We start from the raw sequence: 20,758 nt of genomic DNA, 5'->3' as shown, positions 1-20,758 counted from the left end.
GACATTGGGTAGTTTTCCTGGGTCAGAAAGGAAAGACACCACAGAATTCCACGCAACTAAAAGCCTTACTGCTATCCCCAAACTCAGTGACTCCAAAGCCAATGAAATGAAACCAGTTTCAATTCATTCAAGCAAACACAGCCTATCATAACATGCCCAAACTTGAGCCAGCAGGAAAATTTCCTTCTAGGATAAAGCACGACTTGGTTCACTAACCACAGATAACTAACACCGAAGTACAGATAGGAAAGCTCCTGCCTTTTGAGGGGCACTCCATTTTAGCTCAGCAATACAAAGGCACAGGCTGCAACACTGAGAACGGACAGCACAAAGTTCTGCCTCACGTGATACTAACTAGAAAGGATTCATTTTCTTCAGCAAGGTTCAGAATTCTGGAAAGAACAAAAGCTACACATCTGCATGACACAGCCAAATCCAGCTGCTCATACTTGCAGACCAGAGTCTTCCAAAATGCTCACTATGGAGCCTGTCTGGGCAATGCTCCCAACCATGCAGTTGCACAAACACTCGAGGTTAGGCGTGCTTTACTCTGAAGACAGTGTGAGACAAAAGGCAATTTTTCACATTTCACATTGTGCTAAAGTGCAACCTGCCTCATGGTGCCACCACGTAGAGGATGCAATCTACAGTTCATTTGGAGAACTGGAAATTATTCTACAAATAACTGTTATATATAGAATATGAAAGTTACTGAGGCTGAATCAATGGATCACCACACACTTTCCTGAAATACCTTGTTCAGTCCTCTTAAGTAATGTTGAAATCAAAATAACCTGGGGTGTAATGGATATTTGGGTTAAAGAGTACAGCAGGACAATATATTAAGTCTCAGGGACTAGTTCTGCAGGGAGGGAGGCAGGCAGGCAATCCACCTTGTCTTCATACCAACTCCAGCCCAACGACAACCGTCAACTTGCACGTTCAATACACGGGGCAATGTGAGGGACCAATCTTTCACATTAGATGTAATAGAAAAACATTCTTTACTCTGCAAGTGTCTTTACAAATATATATTTATATATTTAAGCCCGTTTCAGGCCATAAAAGCCCATAAAAAACAACCAGTACCTTTCTGAACAAGAGAAACTGCAATCCAGAAGTCTGAGGTGAAAGACTCCCATGCAAGGGCTGCTTTGGCGCTTCTCTGAAGGCCTCTATTTAGCACATAAAACCATCTTAAAAATCACATCAGCCTTTCATCTGCAAGAAGGGGCACCATTTTTACCCCACCTTTACTACTCTGTATGAGGTAAACTGGAATCACTTTTACATAATCACTTACTGCTTTAAAAAGGGGATATTGTATCCTGAAGACCAGCTTTTCCAAAAAACATTCATGAATGGGTTAAAGTAAGATGCCGCTTGTGGATCCAACCACAATGTGCTGTTGTCTCAAAATAGAAGTTGATACTAAAAAGCTATTCCAGATACATACAAGTACAAACACTAGAGCTGGTCAGAAAGATTCAGTTTCAACTTTTTTAAAAAGCAGGGAAAATTTTCTGCAGTGTGGCTTTTGCATTGATTTCCCCTATCCTCACTTTTCTACCAGTTCCGTATACCCTTCAAAAAAAAAAAAAAATCACGTCTGTTGTAAGAGTGCAAAGTCCATCCAAATCTCATGTTTAAGTTCACTATCACTACACTTTAAAAATCCTGATGGCAAATAAAAAGGTCTCAATTTAACTTAGCAAAAGTGATATCTAGAAAATATTCAACATCAAGAGGTCTTACAAAAAACTTCAGACTACTAAAGCATTCTAAGGCACGGTGTCTCGGAAGAAGTGCTTTCTCCCTTTGGTGTTGCTTTATACACATCACGTGTGTGAGTCCGAGTGATGCATGGAGCTGCAGATGTATGCCATGCCTTCTCCCAATCAGTGAATCAAATCTTCTGCATTTTCAGACATAGGCTCCCAATGCTGCATGAAATTCAGTTAGACATTGCACCAGCTGCTGAAACTTGGGTCTTTCTTCAGGATCTAGGGCCCAACAGCAGGCCATCACAGCAAACCTGCAAGACAAAGACAAACAGAAGACATGAGAATGTAAGCCAGGCGACCACTGTCCCAACCTGAAAATGAAAAACAGCATTTGCCATTAGAAAACCTGCTGACCAGAGAGAGAAAAGGAACCCTGTATCTTCTGATACACAATGCTGAACAACTCCTTCAGAAGACAGACACCTGGAACGACCAATAAATGTGCTGTGACTGGAAGTGCTGGTTTGATTTAGGATATGAGGCAGAGGCAATCCAGGAGGAAGCAATACATAGTTCATTGGAAATTGCTCAACTATTGTAAAAGCATAGTTCAAAGCGTTTCTGTGGTAGGTTTAAGAGAAGGGGATCTGGAGGAACACGTGAGGCAGAAGGTAGTACCTGTGTATTTCAATTCTTCTGTACCATTAGGATTATGAATAAACACCTCAAGCGCTGCCGTTTAACTCCATTACACACAGTACTTTCTCCGTAGTCTTGCTGAGAGAACAGACATTCCCTCTACCTACAAACCTAGAAGCTTCCTACACTGCAGTCCCACAAACACTAAGCTGAAAACCCCCAGCCCCTTTGCCTCCCTCCTCCCATCCTGCTGATCAACCCCATTTCTCCCATGTGTCAGAATAAGCAAAAGAGTTGGGTCAGGACTCAGTGAAACAACAACAAAAAAAGCATTTAATTTTAGCCTGAGTTCCTTGACGTAGGTCACTGAAGCCAAATACTTACATGAGGGCCAGCCTAAAAGGCAGAAAAAACAGGCAGGGGAAGGCAAACCTGGCTCTTTCATCGATAAGGCTGGCTTAATGTGCTGGTTACAAAATAGACATTTTATCCTCTCTCCAAAAACATGCACTTACAGTTCATCAGGGCAGTTGATTGGCTGAGCTATTCGATAGCCATCCTTTAAATAAGCAGCCATCTCAAAGGGGTCAATATCGACATATGGAGTCTGTCCTAAAGTCATCAGCTCCCACAGCGTTACTCCGAAGGCCCACTAAAAAGAAACAGTGTACAGCATTAACATTCAGACACTCCACAAAATCAGTCATGAATAAGGCTACACAGAGTAAAAATGCTTTACATAAATGTTATATATATATATCCAAGTTCAACATGACAATACTTTGTCTTGAATAGGGACAATTAAGTATCACAGAACAGGTGTTAAGTTGAACTAAAATTAAAAGCTAAGCGCACTAAGATTTAAGTGCTAAAAAGGCAAGTATTTACTGCATTTTTCCAGTATGACATTTCAAAACACTTAACAAATCTAAGCAATATTAAACACTAAACTCACTGTTTTGAAAAAAATAATGATTTTATATTACATTTTACCTCTTCAAAACACTACATGAAATTCCTCAAAAAAGTCTGTGAAATTCAAAGGTTCAGAAGAGCAGAATGAATGAAACCATTGTTTTTTAAAATCAAAGTCACCTGTATATTTTGAGTATACGCTCAGAAGTAGGACTCATGAGAAAAATAAAGATTTCATCTAAGTAAACCTGACAGCTGGATCAGCATTCAACACATCATTCAGCCAACAATACTTGCCAAAAGGAGCTTAAGGTGATGAGGGGGGGGAAGAAAAAAAAAATTAAAAAAAAAATCAATCAATTCATGTGCAAGCACAGTACAAGTGAAATGATTTACTAGCTGGTATCAAGAGACAAAACATAGATGGTGCTGACACTGCACACTGATGATTTACTGCTGAAGTTACAAGTGCTGCAAACATGATTTATTAAAAAGGGACAGAATTCTGCAAGCCTCAAAAGATTCTTGGTTTTAATCAAAAGAAACCCTGCTCCGCTCTCGACCAAAATCTTAACTAAGGGATGCTGTCAGTGGACACCAATGGGAAGCTCAGAGCTGGAGAATGGCAGGGGCACAGATGTGGCCCTGCTCTGAACAGCCATCTATTAGCAGTGTAGGAAGGCAGGGGAGGACATCCTTTTTATTTGCAGTTAAGAAAAATGTCAAGGGACAAGCGGTGGTGCACGTAGAACATGAGAATAAAGGGCAATTCTAGCAAAACTACTTTGAGAATACAGCTATTTCTAATTCCATAAGTAGCTGCATAAAAATGGCATAAAGAGATGCAGACCTTCATGTCCAACAGAGGGAAAAAAAAAAAACCAAACTAAAATTCAACAGGAATTATGTTTTGTTTTTCTATGCTTTGGCTGACTGATAGAACTGTTGGCAGAGGAGGAACACATTAGGAATGTTTCAAGCCAGCAAAACCATTTTAAAGAAATGCATCCAAAAAGCAAGTCTAGAACACATGCCAATTGCATCTTAACAGGCACGACCTAAATTGTTTGTAACAGATTTCACCACCGATTATAAGCTACATGCAAATGATAACTAGATTTGTTCCTAGCAAGCAGACGAAAACATATTACACCATATTTATGAAAAGCGTCCAGGTAAATGCAAAGATGATATTTAGGGTAGATAGTATTTTCTACACTCAGAAAAACTGTCCATTTTTGCACACTGCAAAACTTGGATAGCTATGCATGCAAAGTTAAGAACTATGTATTAGAAGCTGAGTTGCATTTATCCCTATATAATGCAAAAAGGAGTCCTGTGTTAAAATGGTGTGGACTATACGCTGAATTGTACTAGAGTTTTCTGAAATGCTTATGATACTGAGGTGCCTTCATCTGAATAAAATTCTACATTTCGCTGACAGTGTTACATAAGGTTTTATTTCCAAGTCCAGTCTTCATGAACAGTGAACGCTTTCATGTTCCAGATTAAAAAAAAAAAAAAAAAAAGAAATCAACATTTAATCGACCCCATTTAGTATTACAAATACATGTTTTACAGCCAACTTCTATTTCCTGTTCCGTCTTCAAGTTTGGTATAACACAAAACCCCACACATTTTCCAATGAATACAGAAGTATTTCTGGAGCCGAGCTGACTCCTTCCTTCCTTTTTTTTTTTGGTTTTTTTTTTTTTTTTTTGTTTATGTGGCTTGAGCACTAGTACAGAGACCATGGCAATGAGGGGAAAAAAAAAAAAACCAAACAACAACCAACCAACCAGAACTTTTCAAAAGTTTTCTAAACTAGCACATTTTAAGATGCAGATTACAATTTCTGGATGTAGCCATGCTAAGCAAAGCATCATCACCAAAGAAAATACCCCCTTAGCAGGAAGGCACAAATCATAAGGGCAAGTGGTTTACCATTAATTAACACTCTAATTACCACAGGTCCATCTTCAAGGACAAGCTCCTGTAAGCACAAGAACAGGCCGTACTGATGTGCAGGAGGCTGAGCAAGGATGGTAGAAGGGCACCATGGATGCACTAAGTTCAGACACTAAGGAAGGAAAGAGAGGGTGGACGCAGGAGAAGGCTACTTGAGGAATACAGTGAGAATGCACCAGCGTGCAGGGATGGAGTTGGGAACATCAAGGCTCAGCAGAGTTAAATGACCAAGAAATGCCCATAGAGGAAAACATTTAGGCTGCACTGAAGCCAAGTGTGTACACACCAGACCGCTGTACCAGACAAGATGCATCCAAGAGTGCCGAGGGAGCAGGTTGAAGTCATTGCAACGCTGTTATCATCTTTGAAAGGCCACTGCAATTGGGGGAGGTTGCTGACAACTGGAAAAAAGGCATCCTCTTGAAGAGGTGGGATCTGGCAAACTACAGGCCAGGTAGTCTAACATCAGCTTGTTCTAATGTTGGGGAACGCGCGATCCTGGGAGTCACTTCCATGCATACGAAGAATAAAGGCATCTGGGAACAGCCAGCGTGGATTTATCAAGAGCAAACTGTGCCTGACTAGTTCTTTGCTGAGAAGACAGTGTTGGTGGAGACAGGGTGAGCAATGGATATTCACCTTGACTTCAGCAAGGCCTCTGACATTATCTTCCACAGTATCCTTACACCAAATTAGTGAGACGCTGACATTAAAGGGGCTGTACTGCTGGACTCAAATTGCTGTTACCAGCAGTAGTAGTACGACTAGCAGCTGGTTACTAGTGGCATTGCTCAGGAATCAATACTGTTTTATCTTCAGTAACAACCTGGACTCTTAGGAAGTTCGTGGATGACACCGATCTGGGCAGAGCGGCTGACAGGCTGGAGGACAGGGTTCTGCAGAAGGATCTCAAGAAGCTGAAGAAATGGGCCGACAGGAACCTCAAAGTTCAAGGAAAGCAAATGCAAAGTCCTGCATCTGGGAGTGAATAGCTCCACGCACCAGGACTGGCTGGGACTGACCACCTAGAAAGCAGCTTTGCAGAAAAGGACCTGGGGGTCCTGGTGAACAAGTTGAACGCATCAGCAGCATGCCCTTGAAGCAAAAGAAGTCAGCTGCATTCTGCACTGTGTTAGCAGAAGTGTAGCCAGTAGGTCAAGGGAAGCAATTCTCCCCCTCTTTTCTCTATCTGTGAGACTGCAACTGAATTACTCTGTTGTGGACCCTGGATCACGTTCATTCAAACAGCAGAGAAGTCCCAATCAGATTGCTCACTGAATTTAACTGCCTTTTCTGCTAACGCTACCAAGGAGAAGAGTGTGCAACGGACAATTCTTCTGGGCAAGGAGGGCCTGCTTGATTTTTGAACTATCTGCCAGGAGCAGCAAGTGCAGGAAGCAGGTGTATAGATGTTGTTCTAGACAAATCTATTCAGTGCCATGATTCTCCAATGGCTGAAAAAAGGGAAAAACATCAACAAGTCCACAAGTCAACAAGTCTTACAGGTACAAGTTACTCCCAGGGAGATTCTGATTGGACATGAGAGGAAAATTTTTCACAATGAGAACAGTCAATCATTGGAATAATCTCCCCAGGGAAGTGGTTGACTCCGCTACGCTGAACACGTTTAAGACTCAGCTGGGCGTGGTGCTGGGCCATCTCGTCTAGACTGTGCAAATTCTTGCCTAGAGAGGTTGGACCAGATGATCCTTGAGGTTCCGTCCAACCTGGTATTCTATGATTCTATGATACATCTATAAAATGTAAGAGGGGGGGAAAAAAAAAAAAAAAAAAAAAAAAGGAAAAAAAACCTTACCACATCACTAGCACTGGAAAACTCATTGTTAACCAGGCTTTCAAGAGCCATCCATCGAACTGGTCTGTTCTCGTTATCTCCCAGGCAATGGTAGTCCATAGGAAATAGGTCTCGAGATAGCGCGTTGTCTGTAATCTTAACCTGAAGTGCATCATCAATGCTAATTTAAAAGAACAGAAGTATTTAGCAAACTTGGCATTACAGTTTTACAGAAAATATTTAATAATTACACTCAACCTTAAGTTTCAGACTTGGGATTCAACTAGGGAATGCTAATCGCACTATCAACATTTCAAAAGACTAGCATTCTTGTAGATCAAGGCATGCTTATTCTGTGAATATCAAATATTATCAAAGAAAATATTTATTCTGCATTAACAGATAAGCACTAGAAAAATCAGCAGTCTTAGATTAAATAAAATCAAACATTTGCAAGTACAAAAAAATACAGTTAAAGCAAACAAACAACTCCCTTAATTATTCCTGCTCCCTTGGAGATCCCCTATCAGATCAATTAAACAAATTCTAGCTACAGCACCTCTGTAGCAATAATGAGCCAAAGATTTAAGCAAAGCAAGATCTAGTAATATCTTGTTAAAGCAACCAATATTATTAGTGGCCTAAAAGCTTGTCTATAACCAAGCAATTTGGTAAGACATTATTTATTCCCCTCAACAAGGGATATTGATTCTGACTGTTGTCAGAAATAGGATACTGGATAAGGGAAACCTACTTTTAATCAACAAAAGATGACTCAAAAAAGCACATGGAGCCCACTGATTCCCCTCCTCCCCAGGATGCTATTTCATATTCTTTTCAACTTAAAAGTCCGTAATAAAGTTCAATGTTCTCATAAACAGCTGACTTCAGAATATGAGTAAGACTTTGGCTTTAACATCTTATGACAAAAGTATAGAAATAACATTGGGTTAGGGGGATTGTAACAAAACGGCATTTCCTGTTTTTTTATCTTGTCAATTATTTCTTTATTTTGATGAGAAAAAATAAATAGAAATGCTCAATTTGTGTGTTTCTCGCTTCACTATGTCAAGTACCTTCTTATTTATCCCATTTCTATGCACTTTCAGGTCAGTTCACTGCCCTCAAAATTCAGATATGGAAATTCCGTGGTCTATAATCACTCTTAAGCATTCAGAGGAATTCCTAGAAGACCTGTCTATAAACAAATACAATACAAAGGGTAATTTCCCACTGATTACAGAGCTCTGACTTGTGTAATCCATATGTCCACTCTAATTGGGCCCAACTGTGCCATGGACACATGAGACCAAAAGTATTTCCTCCCTGACAAACCTGCCAAGACCACTGCAATCCTGGCTCCCTTCCCAAAATTAGGGCACTACTTTTGTAGGGCACTACACCTTTGTAGACTACTACATAGGTCTGATACACATTTCATATCAACGCCTCCTAGCCTTTTACCACACAGGAACAGACCTGGGGAGCAAAAGGGTGGCAGATGAACCAAAGCCCTTCAAGGGATCCTGGCTATTGGCACCCTCTTTCTCTTTAAAAACCTAATGTTAGCCCAGGATTTCTTGTACTGCAGCACAGATCAGCAGATGCTCAGCTCCTGCCTGCATTTCCCACAGAGAAGGAGCACCAGGTGGACAACGAATTGATTTTTATTGCCAGCACTCCAGATCACACATATGGCAACTAAAGTAAAGCTGGACTTTGCCCCAGGAGGACAAGGAGCCGAGCAGTCTGGACTGCTGACCCTCTGCACAGCAAAGGCATTAGGCTATTAATCCACTGCACAGAAATGAGAGGTTGTCACAAGGTAATTTCCCTGAAGCACTGTGTACTGCCTGCTGTGGTACGACTTCTTCCTCAACATGTTCACCAGAGAGGAAAAGCAACAGGAATTAGGAACAGAGTCTCTCAGGAACTCCATCAAACTGAGCATCCTCATGTAGCACAAGAACCAGGAAAGATTCTGCTGGACTAGCTTGGTGGCACCAGTTCAAAAGCACAAGGGATGGCTTCAGGGTGGATCTCACTGCTCCCTCTGTCCCAGCATTTCCTACACCAACAGTACTGGCACCACTGGCATCAGGCACAGCAGGTGCAGCAGGTAAAAGAATATCCTAGGACAAGCACGAGTGCTTAAGTGTCTCCCAGTTTTTTCTCTAAGCCCCTGGGATGCAACGTCAGAAGCTCTATTGGCTCTGGTTGGGACATTTGAAGAACTGGGCAAAAGACTGCACCTGAGAGGACTGAGTGGTTTTGTGGACAGAAGCATGAAGGACAAAAGTTGTAGTGACAGTGACCCCTGACAACAATGAGGGGCTAGGCAGGGAAGTCAGTCCAAATTTCAGGAGCAGGACCTATCCTGGTGTGGGGAACATGACTCATATTTTACTATTAATTGCTGAGCCAGACATACAGAGCTCTCTAATGGACACCAGTGGCATGGCCACAAGGCAGACCATACACTACAAGGGCATGCTGTCCATGAAAAGTGCAAAGACAGAAACTGGGCTTCCACTTCAAGGACTATGTGGGAACAATCAAAGCAAATCCCCCGTCAAAAAGGGGTACAACAAGGTGATTCAACAACTGTGCGTTGAAGATATTGGAGGGACTGAGGCCTTGAGGATCCCAGGAGGTATTTCCAAGGGTATACTGGAAAACATGTTGGCAAGTAAGGAAAAACAGAAAGGTGGCAAAAAGTTGGAAGAGATGGAAGCCAAAGAACAGGAACTGAGATGGTAACCCAGTCGCTCCTCCTGCCTGGGCAACTGAGAAACCTGAAGATTCAGGAGCATGCTCCAGTCTTTACACCCTTGCACTGGCAGAAAACAGGGCCTGAGAAAACCCTGTAGGCATTGCTAAGGCAAAAACTCCCAGACTACATGTAATGCATGTCCCAAGGTCATCAAGAAGATGCGGGCATCAATTCTAAGAAACTAACTAGTTTATCAATAATATTTTCATAAAACAGACACAAGAAGAATCAAGCAAATGACTAGACCATGGGGCATTTTATTTTCTTCCAAAAATAAATGAAGCATTGTAACTGAAGGAATGCAAGATGTGCATTCATCCCAAGTGATCTAATGATGATGTACTGTTTCATAAATGAAATTATTTATTATAAAGCAGAGCTCATCAAATCTCAAAATCACCTCTAATAGCCAATTTCAGGTTAAAGACTTTATATTCCTCAGGAGTTCAGTTACCTCATTAGAACTTACTACATTGACTGACAATTTGTACACAGCTCTGGTGTATAACCCAGAGGTTGCTTCTTCTGTTCTTTCATTGCTAGTTCATTAATAGACCAATACGTGTCCGGGGCGGTGGGGGAGACACAGACACAACAAAAAAGTGTCTCTCCAAATCAAGAACTCGAATTCAAGGTTTCAAACATGGTCTTGAATTCTGAACAGCAGCTGTGTTACTTGAATTATGACGTTATTTGCAGATACCATAAGACTAAGCTCATGGACTACCTGCCCCTTTAGGTATTTTCAGATGTTTAGTTAAGTTTAGGCAGAAGCCTGTATTTTCTACGTTTCCTCTAATTAGGTATGAAAGCAGGTGGAGAATGAGCACAGTTGGTCTGGTTTATAGAAAGCCACCAAACACCTCAAACAATCTCTACATTTTGAGGGCATATTCCAGTCAGAAGATGGTCTCAAACCCTGCTTTGGCATTCCTACCATTTACAGAGCACATTCATATCTATTCATCATTTGACAACTAAAATCTACCAGCGATCAAGGCCATTAGGCTATTTTTTTAAGAAAAAAGAAATGAAGAAAGCCATCTTCATACAAAAATCTATCCATTGGTAAACAGCCAAAGATATTCCAAGTTTTTAAAGTTTAAGGGAAGCTTTAATACTTTTCAAGCCTTTGAAAAAAATAAGGATAGACAAAACCTAGCAAAAGTGTTTACGGTGAGGATATTCTGCTTTCTTGAAAACAATGCTTTCTGGTTCACCTTATGTTTAAAGTATATTTTGAAGTAGAGATTGGGTCAGTTGGAGAAAGCCCATCCTAGCTCTAGCTACTGAGGTAACATTGTCTACACAATGACTCTACCCCGTTGAGTACTTACACACAGTTTCTAGCAGCCAGGTCTTTGTGAATGACCTCCCGTCTGGCCAAATAACTCATTCCACAGGCAATCTGAATAGCCATATGTACAAGATCCTGCTGGGAAATTGCCTGCAATGCACAGAACAACAATAATTGTAAAACTGCAAGCCCAGTGCCTGCGAGGTTAGTGGTTTTGTTGTATTCTAGTGCCCCCTCCCCTCACCTTTAGTGGCTGATGCTTTCTAGTAGCTACAGACACTACCACCTGTTGAAAACTTATGAAGACACCCTATTCTAAATCTTAACTTTTTTTTTTTTTTTGGCATGCCAGGGCAAACGTTTCCAATTTGCAACTGCCTCACTGCTACGCAACTTTTTCTTTGATTAGTGGTGAACATAAGCAAAAACGGTCAATTTTACTCTTCTTACCACACTTTTTTCACTTCCTGTTTCCCCAGAAACCAACCCATTTTCAGGCAGCAGAGCACAAACAGCACTCAAAATTCTTGTTGCTACCTACTGCTGAAAACTAGTATCAAGGACTGTTGCTCCATCTACTTTTACAACTTCACAGTCCTATATAAGTTAAACCCTTCTACATATTTATACCTTGGGTTCCCTCTTCCATTTCTATAGTGTTTCACAGACTTCAGCATGTAGGTGGACCCACTGAATTTGCGAGACTGGGGTTAAAATAAACCAAATACTAAATTTAAACAATAATAAATTGGTTTCTTCATTAACAGGTTGTTATTAAGAACAATAGCCACGTATTATTTCAGAAAACTCAAGAGTTTGCTTTAGGTATTTGTAGAAAAGTTCCATCTTAAAATAAGTATCTAGGACACCAAATGCCCCATTTTTTGATAGTTAAGTACAGTCATACCTAGTTACTAAGAGGCAACTCTTGTTTGACATAATATAGATTATAAATATAATTTCTGCTTAAATTCTTGGAAAGGGATATTAGTGCATTGCATAGAGATTTATAACTCAGATTAAGCAGCAAAACAAGTAAAATCAAAGCTGAAAGATCCTACCAGCTTATCACAACTTGTAAATTAACAGAGGTAGGTGGCCCTTGCTAGTCTGAAATCTGGTACGTAACAGGGACAAACACTGACCTCAGGAAACAAGATTTCATTTTGTGCTTGATTTAGCCTAAAGACAGAAGCCAAACCAAGGCGCAGTTGAAGACAAGACAAGGTAATCCTAACAAGAGGGATCGTTTTAATACGTATACACATCTATCACTAAACACTTACTCAGATTTTTAAAAATATGCAAAACATGTTCTCATCTAGGAATATTTTCTTTCTCACTTCTCATGAAATATATGCAACAGGTTCCACTGAAACACAGTAAAGTTACAAATGCTAAGGAGCACCCACAGCAGTAAAAAAAGAATCAGCAGAGATTGCTTCCTTTAGTATCTAAAGTCAAGTAAATTCAGTTATTTTACTTAATAGCAAATCTACAGCAGCACCATAAAAGTTTAACAGAAGAGCTTTATGCTTACTATAAAATAACTACAGTAATTAAATGGATGAGCTATTAATTATTAAAAAAAAAAAAAAAATCAGCAAATTTGAAATTTCTCCATACACAGTTTTCCCCTGTGTATTCTAACTTAAATCCACAATCATATACCATTTTCTATGTTTATAGTTATGTTTTGGTTTTATATGTTTTTTATAGTTTTTTAAGATGTATTGATATACCAGCTACTACTCTAATGAGAGTCTAACTCAGCTTCATGCCCTCTGAACATCTGTGATAAACCCAGCCAAGAACGTTTGCCTTGTATGAATCAAGACAAACACTTGCTAAGGAACCTGCTTGCCAATTCTCTTACTGTCACAACAGAATAGGTCAATATCACAACTATTTCTTTTAAGGCACATAAACAGATGACAAACCAAGTCTAAGTTTAATGGGCAAGAAGTCACAGATTTCTGAGTATACCTGAGGATTGTTGGCCTCTACCAGCTTGCACTGTCGCAAGAATAGTTTAAGGTTCCCCCAGTTCATGTACGGCAGCAGCACCATTGGTTTCTCTCCCTCTTCTATACAGACATGAGTGATAGGTAGCAGATTCCTGGAAGGCAGGGAGAGATATCTGTAATTTTATGAATCTGAAATTTGATAAAAGTTGTCTTGATCCCTAAACACAGTACGTGAAAGTAATTTAACACTGAAGAAAAGCATTAATCTTGCATTACGAATTGCAGAGCACAAGGTCTCCAAATAACTGAAGCCCTAGACATTTTAAAAAAAAAAAAAAAAAAAAAGAAAAGATATTTGAGTACTTTCCCATTAGGAAGAACCCTCCAAATTTTTTCACTTGATCCAAAAGGGCTGAAATAAATTTCTGTGAATACAAGCTATCATTTATATTAAGAAGCAATATATCTTTAACTTGGAAGTGTATAATTCTAAATGTAATTATAGATATAAAATATATAGCTCCATTACAGAGTGCTTTAAAAAAAGTCAAAACTTCGTGTTTGACTCACTTCAAAATGACAGAAAAGAAATTTTTAGTTTTGAATCAACTAAACATTAAATTGCATTCTAAATGCAGGAGTATCTCAGGAGTTTTATCACAGGTGTTTTACTCCTCCTTATAGCTCAGATTACCCCCATGCTGCATTGCTTAAACATCTTCCTATAGTATCAACAGATAAATTTGTAGAAACTTGAAACAAACTGTATATAGTTTCAATTTTAAAAAACCTGTATCTTCTATTGAAGACATATTAGGAAATAATCAATGAATTATAATGATTTTTAAAAAGGAACTTTGAAATTTCCTGTTCTTACTTGAAGTCTGATAGTCAGATGCCATGCCCATGAGCTCTACATACCCACATCGCTCTACCTCTGACCAAGATAAAGGTCTCCGCTTAATAGGCACTGTACAGAAGAAAAGCTTTTTGGACTATTTAAGGAGTTTGACTTGTAAAAGGGAGGGAAACAACTGATTTTAAATGATGAGAGGGAGGTTGTTTCATTTTGTTTTAATTTTGTTTCCCCAAGAACCTTCTACTCCTCTTAATTAAATAATCCTGTATTTTAGGCAAGGTCCTAACTGTAATAATTCTTAGAAAAACAGTTTTTAAATGCACTGTAGAACTAATAATTCTGCTTGAACTATTCCCATTTCCATCACATTACCAGCAAAATGATCAATTACCAGTCTAGGGACTTGACGATGAGCATGGTTTTCTTCTTACCTGCATCCTTGCCACTAATGAAGATCATTAAGGCCAATTTCAGCCTTTAATCCAAGCTGCAGAACTGCCACTAACTCAAGCTGTTTGGGGCATTACTTTAAAAACTTAAGTCATCACTCCAGAAAATCATGCCAGTAATTCTTAAGGAATAAATCCCATCAGAGATGTTACGATGCCACACCAGGACAACATGAGTGCAAGACTGCTAAAATGCATTTCCTCGTCACCATGCAGGAGTGTACCTAATCACAGTACTTGTCTGTGCCATGTAGAAAATTATGAACAATACAAAGCAGACTAGTAAATTAGCTAAACTGATAATCAACCTGCACATATACTTACTCTCACTGTCACTAAGATTCCACCACATTTAACAACTAGCCTGTGCAAGAACCCAGTGTAAACCAACACATGCCTGCAGCACCTTTTGCAGTAATAATAAAGAATATATAAAAGGAATATCTACCCATATTTCACTGCAAGGCTCGGAACATCAAACCAAAGACTTTTCCCATCTTCCCATATGCTGCTACTATTTGATTTTACTGACTGTGCAGCTGGAAGAAAAGCTTATAAGCACCCTTTGCAATAAGAAGCGTATCTAGAATTTTGTATTTTGAAGTGACACAAAAAAGTTTCAGCTCTTTATGGCTTAATAAAATTTCAAACATACAAAATGTTGCTAAGTTCTGAAAAAATAATTTCCTCTCCCCCTAGGGAGCTTTAAGCACAAGTATTTTCAGCTCATGCAGATAATAGTTTTGTTTATAAACACTGCTTAGCTTACCTGTGATGAAGCCCTCTGAGTTTACAGCTTTCAGTCAGCATCATTGTCACCTGTACCTCTGAGGCTTGATCTAATAAAAAAGAAAATAAAGGAACCACAGATATAACTTTGGAAACAAATCAACATATTAATTAAAATTTGGTCCAGCTTTGCAAGTCAGCTGAGGTCATTTGAGCACAAAGAGAACTTGCTTGCCTACTTTTTTTAAATGGAACTTAAAAAAAAACCAAACAAGTAAGCCAAGTTCTAGGGCATATTTCTTCCTGAACAAATGGGGTGAAGCTGAAAAAGGAAAACAAAACACACTCCAGGTGCTGACAGACTGTACTTCTGCCACTTCCTGACAGCTTCTGGGCAGGCATGAACTGCCTGCACTAGGCAGCGCGGGTCACATCCTGCACACAGGGCTGGTGCTGCTGGAAAAAGGGGAGCATGCCATGCGTTTCCCAAAAGCACAGAAGTGCTCAGAAGACACCGGTTCACTGCTGAATTACCAGTATAAGCTTCTGCAGATTATTTCCACACTGATGGAGACCATTTATTTCTAGATTTATTTATTTACTGCTCTCTACTTGAAACAGTTGACTCTTGGTAACCTTACAAATGTTTGCTGTTCTCCTCCCCACCTTTCAAAAAATAAATTCACTGCTGCCAGCTAAAATTCAAGCATCTGTGATAACTCCAATAACCCACAGCAATCAACATCTACTGGGCAGAAGCAGAAACGTTGCCTGTAATGCCTTCCCCACAAATATTTTTGCATTTGTTTCCCCCCCCTCCTCTGGTGGCAAGAAGCAACAGGGAAGCTTAACGCGATGTAAATCAGAGCTCTCACAATCCCACCCTCCTCATACCTGGGTGCATTTTCTGTCCCTCCTTCATGCTAGAACTAGTACCGGTGTGCCTAAGCAGCAAGCTAGCACAGGAGATGGCCCAGCAAAGGCCAATCAGTTTTCTTGCTGCATTAGGATGAATTTACATATTACAGATGAGTCAAACCAACATTTTACTGCCCTGGGAGGAAGAAGAAGAGAGAACTCATCTGCTCTTTTCCCTTCTTCATGGTCTTACCCTCCCTCCCTGTACCAGCTCTGACATCCTTTCCTAACTGAACTTTAACCCTGCAAAAGAAAACATGACTTTTGACCGAGTTAAGAGTGGTGAACATGGTCAGTGGAGATGAGCGCAAGGTAAGGAAAGAAAGCACAAAGCCCAGAGGGAAAGCATGGCCTCCCCCTTATGGCAATGGCAAGCTAAATAGATAGGCTCTAACCATAATACACAAATTGGCATTTAGCTTTCCGGATCTGCTGGAAGGGGAGACAGCTTCAGGCACAACACAGCTCCTGCCTAAGATGGGTTCATCAAAAGAAAAATCACACGACTCAAGAACCTGCAAGCCACAAAACATCGCCTGGATTGAGAAAGTTCCCCTAAGTCAGGGAAAGGAATGATATCCCAAGGCAAATTACTTCAAAGGCTGCTTTACCACCTCGGCTCAGGAGTGATGCCTTCCGAAAAGCATACAGGCACTAAGAAAAGGAGATCAGGAAATGGAGGCTATAAACGCAGATACAGGTCCCAGCCAGAGGCACTGAACCCTAAGCATGCTTGGAAACCCCCAAGGAGCACTGCCTAGACCCTGTACAGGCTGGAAGGACCAAGACCACCAAAAGACAAAACATGGCGCTCTAGAGAAGTCCAGATGCAGAGGTGCCATTAGATTAGTGACAATTATGGCTGTGATCTATTGTGGGATGCACCAAAATGGTGCATTTCATTGTATTTGATAACAAGTATGCATGGGGGGAAGGTATGGACAGGTTCTGCAGTGCAGGAGGCCTCACCTGGCCATACTTTCCTACCTACTGTGCAGGAATAGCACTCAAGTGTTTTATACATGACGAATTTGCTATGTAGGAGACAGACTTCAAAGGTTTGTAAGCAGACAAGAAAAACCAAGATGCTACATTAAAATGAAGTTATATAGGCATGAATGGTTGAATTATCCAACTGTTATAATGGGCAAGAAGCATTACAATAGAGGTGTAAAAGCATGTTATAAGAAGTTAGAGGAACTGCCAGCAGGCTACTAGTACACAGCTTCATGTTTAAATGCATTAATTACTAGAACTCAAAGACCACAACCTCTTCATCCCAGCATACGACGAAGAGAGGAAAGAGATTACTAGGTGTGAGTTTAAGGTGATTAACTCACTTATACACTCTTTGGCCCTGTGCTTGCTTAACTGGTTCCACCATGCAATAATTCGAAGCTCTAAATCAGAGATTATTTAAGACTAGCTTTAAAAATCTACAGAACGAGTTAATCTGGTTTGGACAATGCACCTATTCATCTCTTCGCGCTAACACTGTAAGAGATGACCCTTTTCTGCCAATGCCTTTCCCTTTCCATCACACAGGGTGTTTTTCAGCAGGTTACTGTTACATTTCATTGTTTTCTTTCAGCTCGGGGACACTGCGCTATAGTCGCTGAGCACCCAAAAGGACGATTGACTCCCATTCAAGTATATACGGAAATCTAAATCTTATCTTGTGAAACAGTCCCAGCATCCGTATTGTGTTTTCTTATCAATATTATTTCCTTGTTTTCTGTATGGAAAAAAAACTTACACAACACCAACAAATTCAACACAGTCAGAACAAACAATAGGAGTACAAGGCTAATCCTCCTCTAGCTTAGACTGGTGCCAATTTAGAACAACCACACAATTTGATTATTGTGGTTTTGTACTACATATAATTCAAAACAGAATATAAATCACCACTCCTTGCGCGATTCTAGTCAAAAGGGTGTAAAAAAAAAAAAACAACCAACAAGATAACGCTACTGCAACAGTCCCCATTGCAATTAGACTTCCTTTTAAGGCCATTTGCTTTAGTTACACAACAAAAAGTATATTTAAACAAACTCTGTCACACTTAGTAGATTATAACCACTTTCGAGCATCCAACAGACAGGTTTTCATAGATTAGGAAGAAGGTGATTTTGGCAAGAATACATTTTGTTGTAGAGGACCTGGTGAATCTGATCATCCTGCTTTGAAAACCCTTAAAAGCAATCCACAAAATCCACAGCATTTCTGGCTTTGATACGAGAAATACGCAGTCCCAGAGCAAAGCCAGCGACAGCTGTGACCCAGCAATTCTGGCTTGGCGAGACATTTTTACAAGGACATACTAAGGCAAATCCTACAGATTTCATTTTCCTGCCTGGGCCAAAGTGTAATCCTGTACCGAAACCATATATCAAATCTCTAATCATTACATGTAAGCACACACACGTGGGCATTTTACTCACAGAATTGTTTGTGTAGCCACACAAAACGAGACCTGGGGAATGATCTTGTCAGATGCACAAGAACGCCCACAGGCTTTTTCAGCTTGTTTTTTCTGTACCGGATCTGTGAAGTCATTTGATATGAACACAGCCACACACGCAGCTAAAGAGGGGGGAATGGGGGGAAAGCCTCCCACAGAGCCAGAAACGTCTTAAATTAGACTAGCAACTTAAAGCCACGACAGAGGAGGCCATAGTCTCCTATATATTAAATCTGTGCATCAGGAAACAGCCTCAAGTTTAACTCGAACACTCCAGGGCAAAGCAACAGTGGCATAACTTTCTTCAAAGCCCTAAAAAACCCTAAACTTCCCTCTGAGATATTAACACTATTTGTGATTAAGAATACATCAGTGCTCAACAATTCATGCAGTTGCAGCTTGATGGTCATGAGGTGTAGCCAGCTCAGTACTTCTTAGTCCTGAAAGAGCATCATCTATTTTCACAAGGCTATCGCACACCAACAACAGGTGAGTAACTGAACAGCAAAGACTTCAGGCCACATGAGTTAAGAGAAAGATTTAATACCCAGTAATTCTAGGTGTTGACTTAGGACCAAAAAAGTCCAACTTTCAGAAGGTGCTTAAAAACAAGACTATTTGAGATAGATGTAACTGCATTCTAGAAGCAGCAAGATGCTTTTAAAGCACTGTTTTCACCCTTTCTGTGCCAAGAGCCTGGCTGTGAAAGTCTACCCTAAGGCACAGAACAAGAACAAGCTAGGATTTCAAGAAGTTTTGATACAGCTGCAAGTTTATCTCATGATATTACGTTATTTGTATATAGCCAGGCACAATGGGGCTTTTGGCACTACTATTTTTATATAAAAGGCTAATCTCTCCACGCAATTCTGGCAAATGTGACGTGCTGAGGCCCTTCCTGGTTCATGGGGAAAAAGAGCACCTATTTGATTTTTACCAACTTCTAAAAGGCCATCTGCAAAACTGCATTTTAAATCTTTGTTTACCATCAGTCATATGAATCATTGTGACACTCACATGAAAAAAATCTCTGGCAAGTTTTGCGATGAAACTAACATTGGAGCAATTTGCTTGCTATGAGACTGGGCACTCATAACAACCGCAGAGCATCATGCTCTACATTCACTAGGTGGTAGTGTATCGGAAAAGAGTCACTCCACAACTCAAATTACTTACCAGAGATGAAAAGCAGCAATTACCTGGATATTGCAGTGGGTTACCCAATTAGCTGGATAGCTTTCAAGAATAACATTTTAAGTCAGACTTCCTAGAATCTCAAAATAGCAAAGCACAGCATTACAACTTAAAGACTTTAGATTGTAGCACAGTCCCTGAAATCTGTTTCTTCAGACAGAAGACAAAGCAGAATCTTAAAACCAAAGGTTTCAAAATTGGAATAATTTCAGAGCCCTTTGATAGCCTACTATGGGGCAGTAACACACAGCAATTTCTTTCAGCACTCCTATAAGAAGCAGCTCCGCAAACACTATACCTAGGAAGTCTAAGGCTTCCGATAAACATGCTTCCTGACAGCAATATTTAAAAAGATGTTTTACCAGAAGCTCTTCTCACCTTTGGACCATTTGTAACATCTTGTTCCCATGCAAACTTCCTTCTGTCTCCTATTGCAAGCTAATATTCCCCAACATCAGAACACTCTTATACAAACCGCTTTCTATATGGCTACCTGTTTTCACAAAGCTTGTATTACCCTTATTATCTTTCAAACTTGTCAGCTTTGCTTACTGTGACAAAGTCCACAAGCTCAAGTTATTGAAGGGTGAAAAGCATACAGGCAGGCACAATGGTCACAGACTCTGTGACCACAGGAATTGAAAGTGTAGTACTTGAACCGCCTTAAATGTTCAGCTTCAGGTAAGAAATGCTCCTAGTATCAACACATCCTTTTTAATTACTGCTGCTTCTGCAGAGCAATTCATTCTGTAAAATTTATCCCAAGGCAGAATTCAATCCCAGTTCAAAGAGAACACTTGCCTGAATGCTGCTTTAACCCTTCTACACAAGTCTGGTTTTTTGGAAGAAATTCAACACTCAAAGACTATCCTCAGTTCACATCTGTTGTACATGACATTTTTTAATGCTGCTAGCAGACATTTTCAGAATTTTCCTTCAACAGAAGGATGAACTGCTCAAGGAATGCAAGCAGTCATGATCCAATCTGCCTTTTTGTAGGTAGAAGGGGAAGCACATACACAAAAATATTTACACTTCAAAACTTCAAGAGGCCCTAACAGTTAGAC

General features: G+C 40.1%; 1 protein-coding gene across 2 annotated transcripts in view; it reads right to left on the bottom strand.

Moving 5' to 3' along the window:
* Positions 1-985: 985 nt before the first annotated feature.
* Positions 986-20,758, bottom strand: part of RYK (receptor like tyrosine kinase) — a 66,255-nt gene continuing 46,482 nt past the window's right edge. For both annotated transcript variants that reach the window (XM_087739796.1, XM_087739797.1), the window contains exons 10-15: positions 15,156-15,225; positions 13,098-13,230; positions 11,152-11,261; positions 7,063-7,222; positions 2,879-3,015; positions 986-2,035 (exon numbers count right to left, since the gene is read on the bottom strand). In XM_087739796.1, the coding sequence (XP_087595922.1) occupies positions 1,924-2,035; positions 2,879-3,015; positions 7,063-7,222; positions 11,152-11,261; positions 13,098-13,230; positions 15,156-15,225 (722 nt within the window). In that variant the 3' untranslated portion in view covers positions 986-1,923. The remainder of the gene's footprint in view (positions 2,036-2,878; positions 3,016-7,062; positions 7,223-11,151; positions 11,262-13,097; positions 13,231-15,155; positions 15,226-20,758) is intronic.

Source organism: Nipponia nippon, unplaced genomic scaffold (genome assembly GCF_047370975.1).
Source record: "Nipponia nippon isolate SJK-2023a ecotype South Korea unplaced genomic scaffold, ASM4737097v1 scaffold_7, whole genome shotgun sequence".
Classification (NCBI taxonomy): Eukaryota; Metazoa; Chordata; class Aves; order Pelecaniformes; family Threskiornithidae; genus Nipponia; species Nipponia nippon.
Note: the sequence above shows the minus strand (reverse complement) of the source record. Positions and strands in the feature narration are given on the sequence as shown.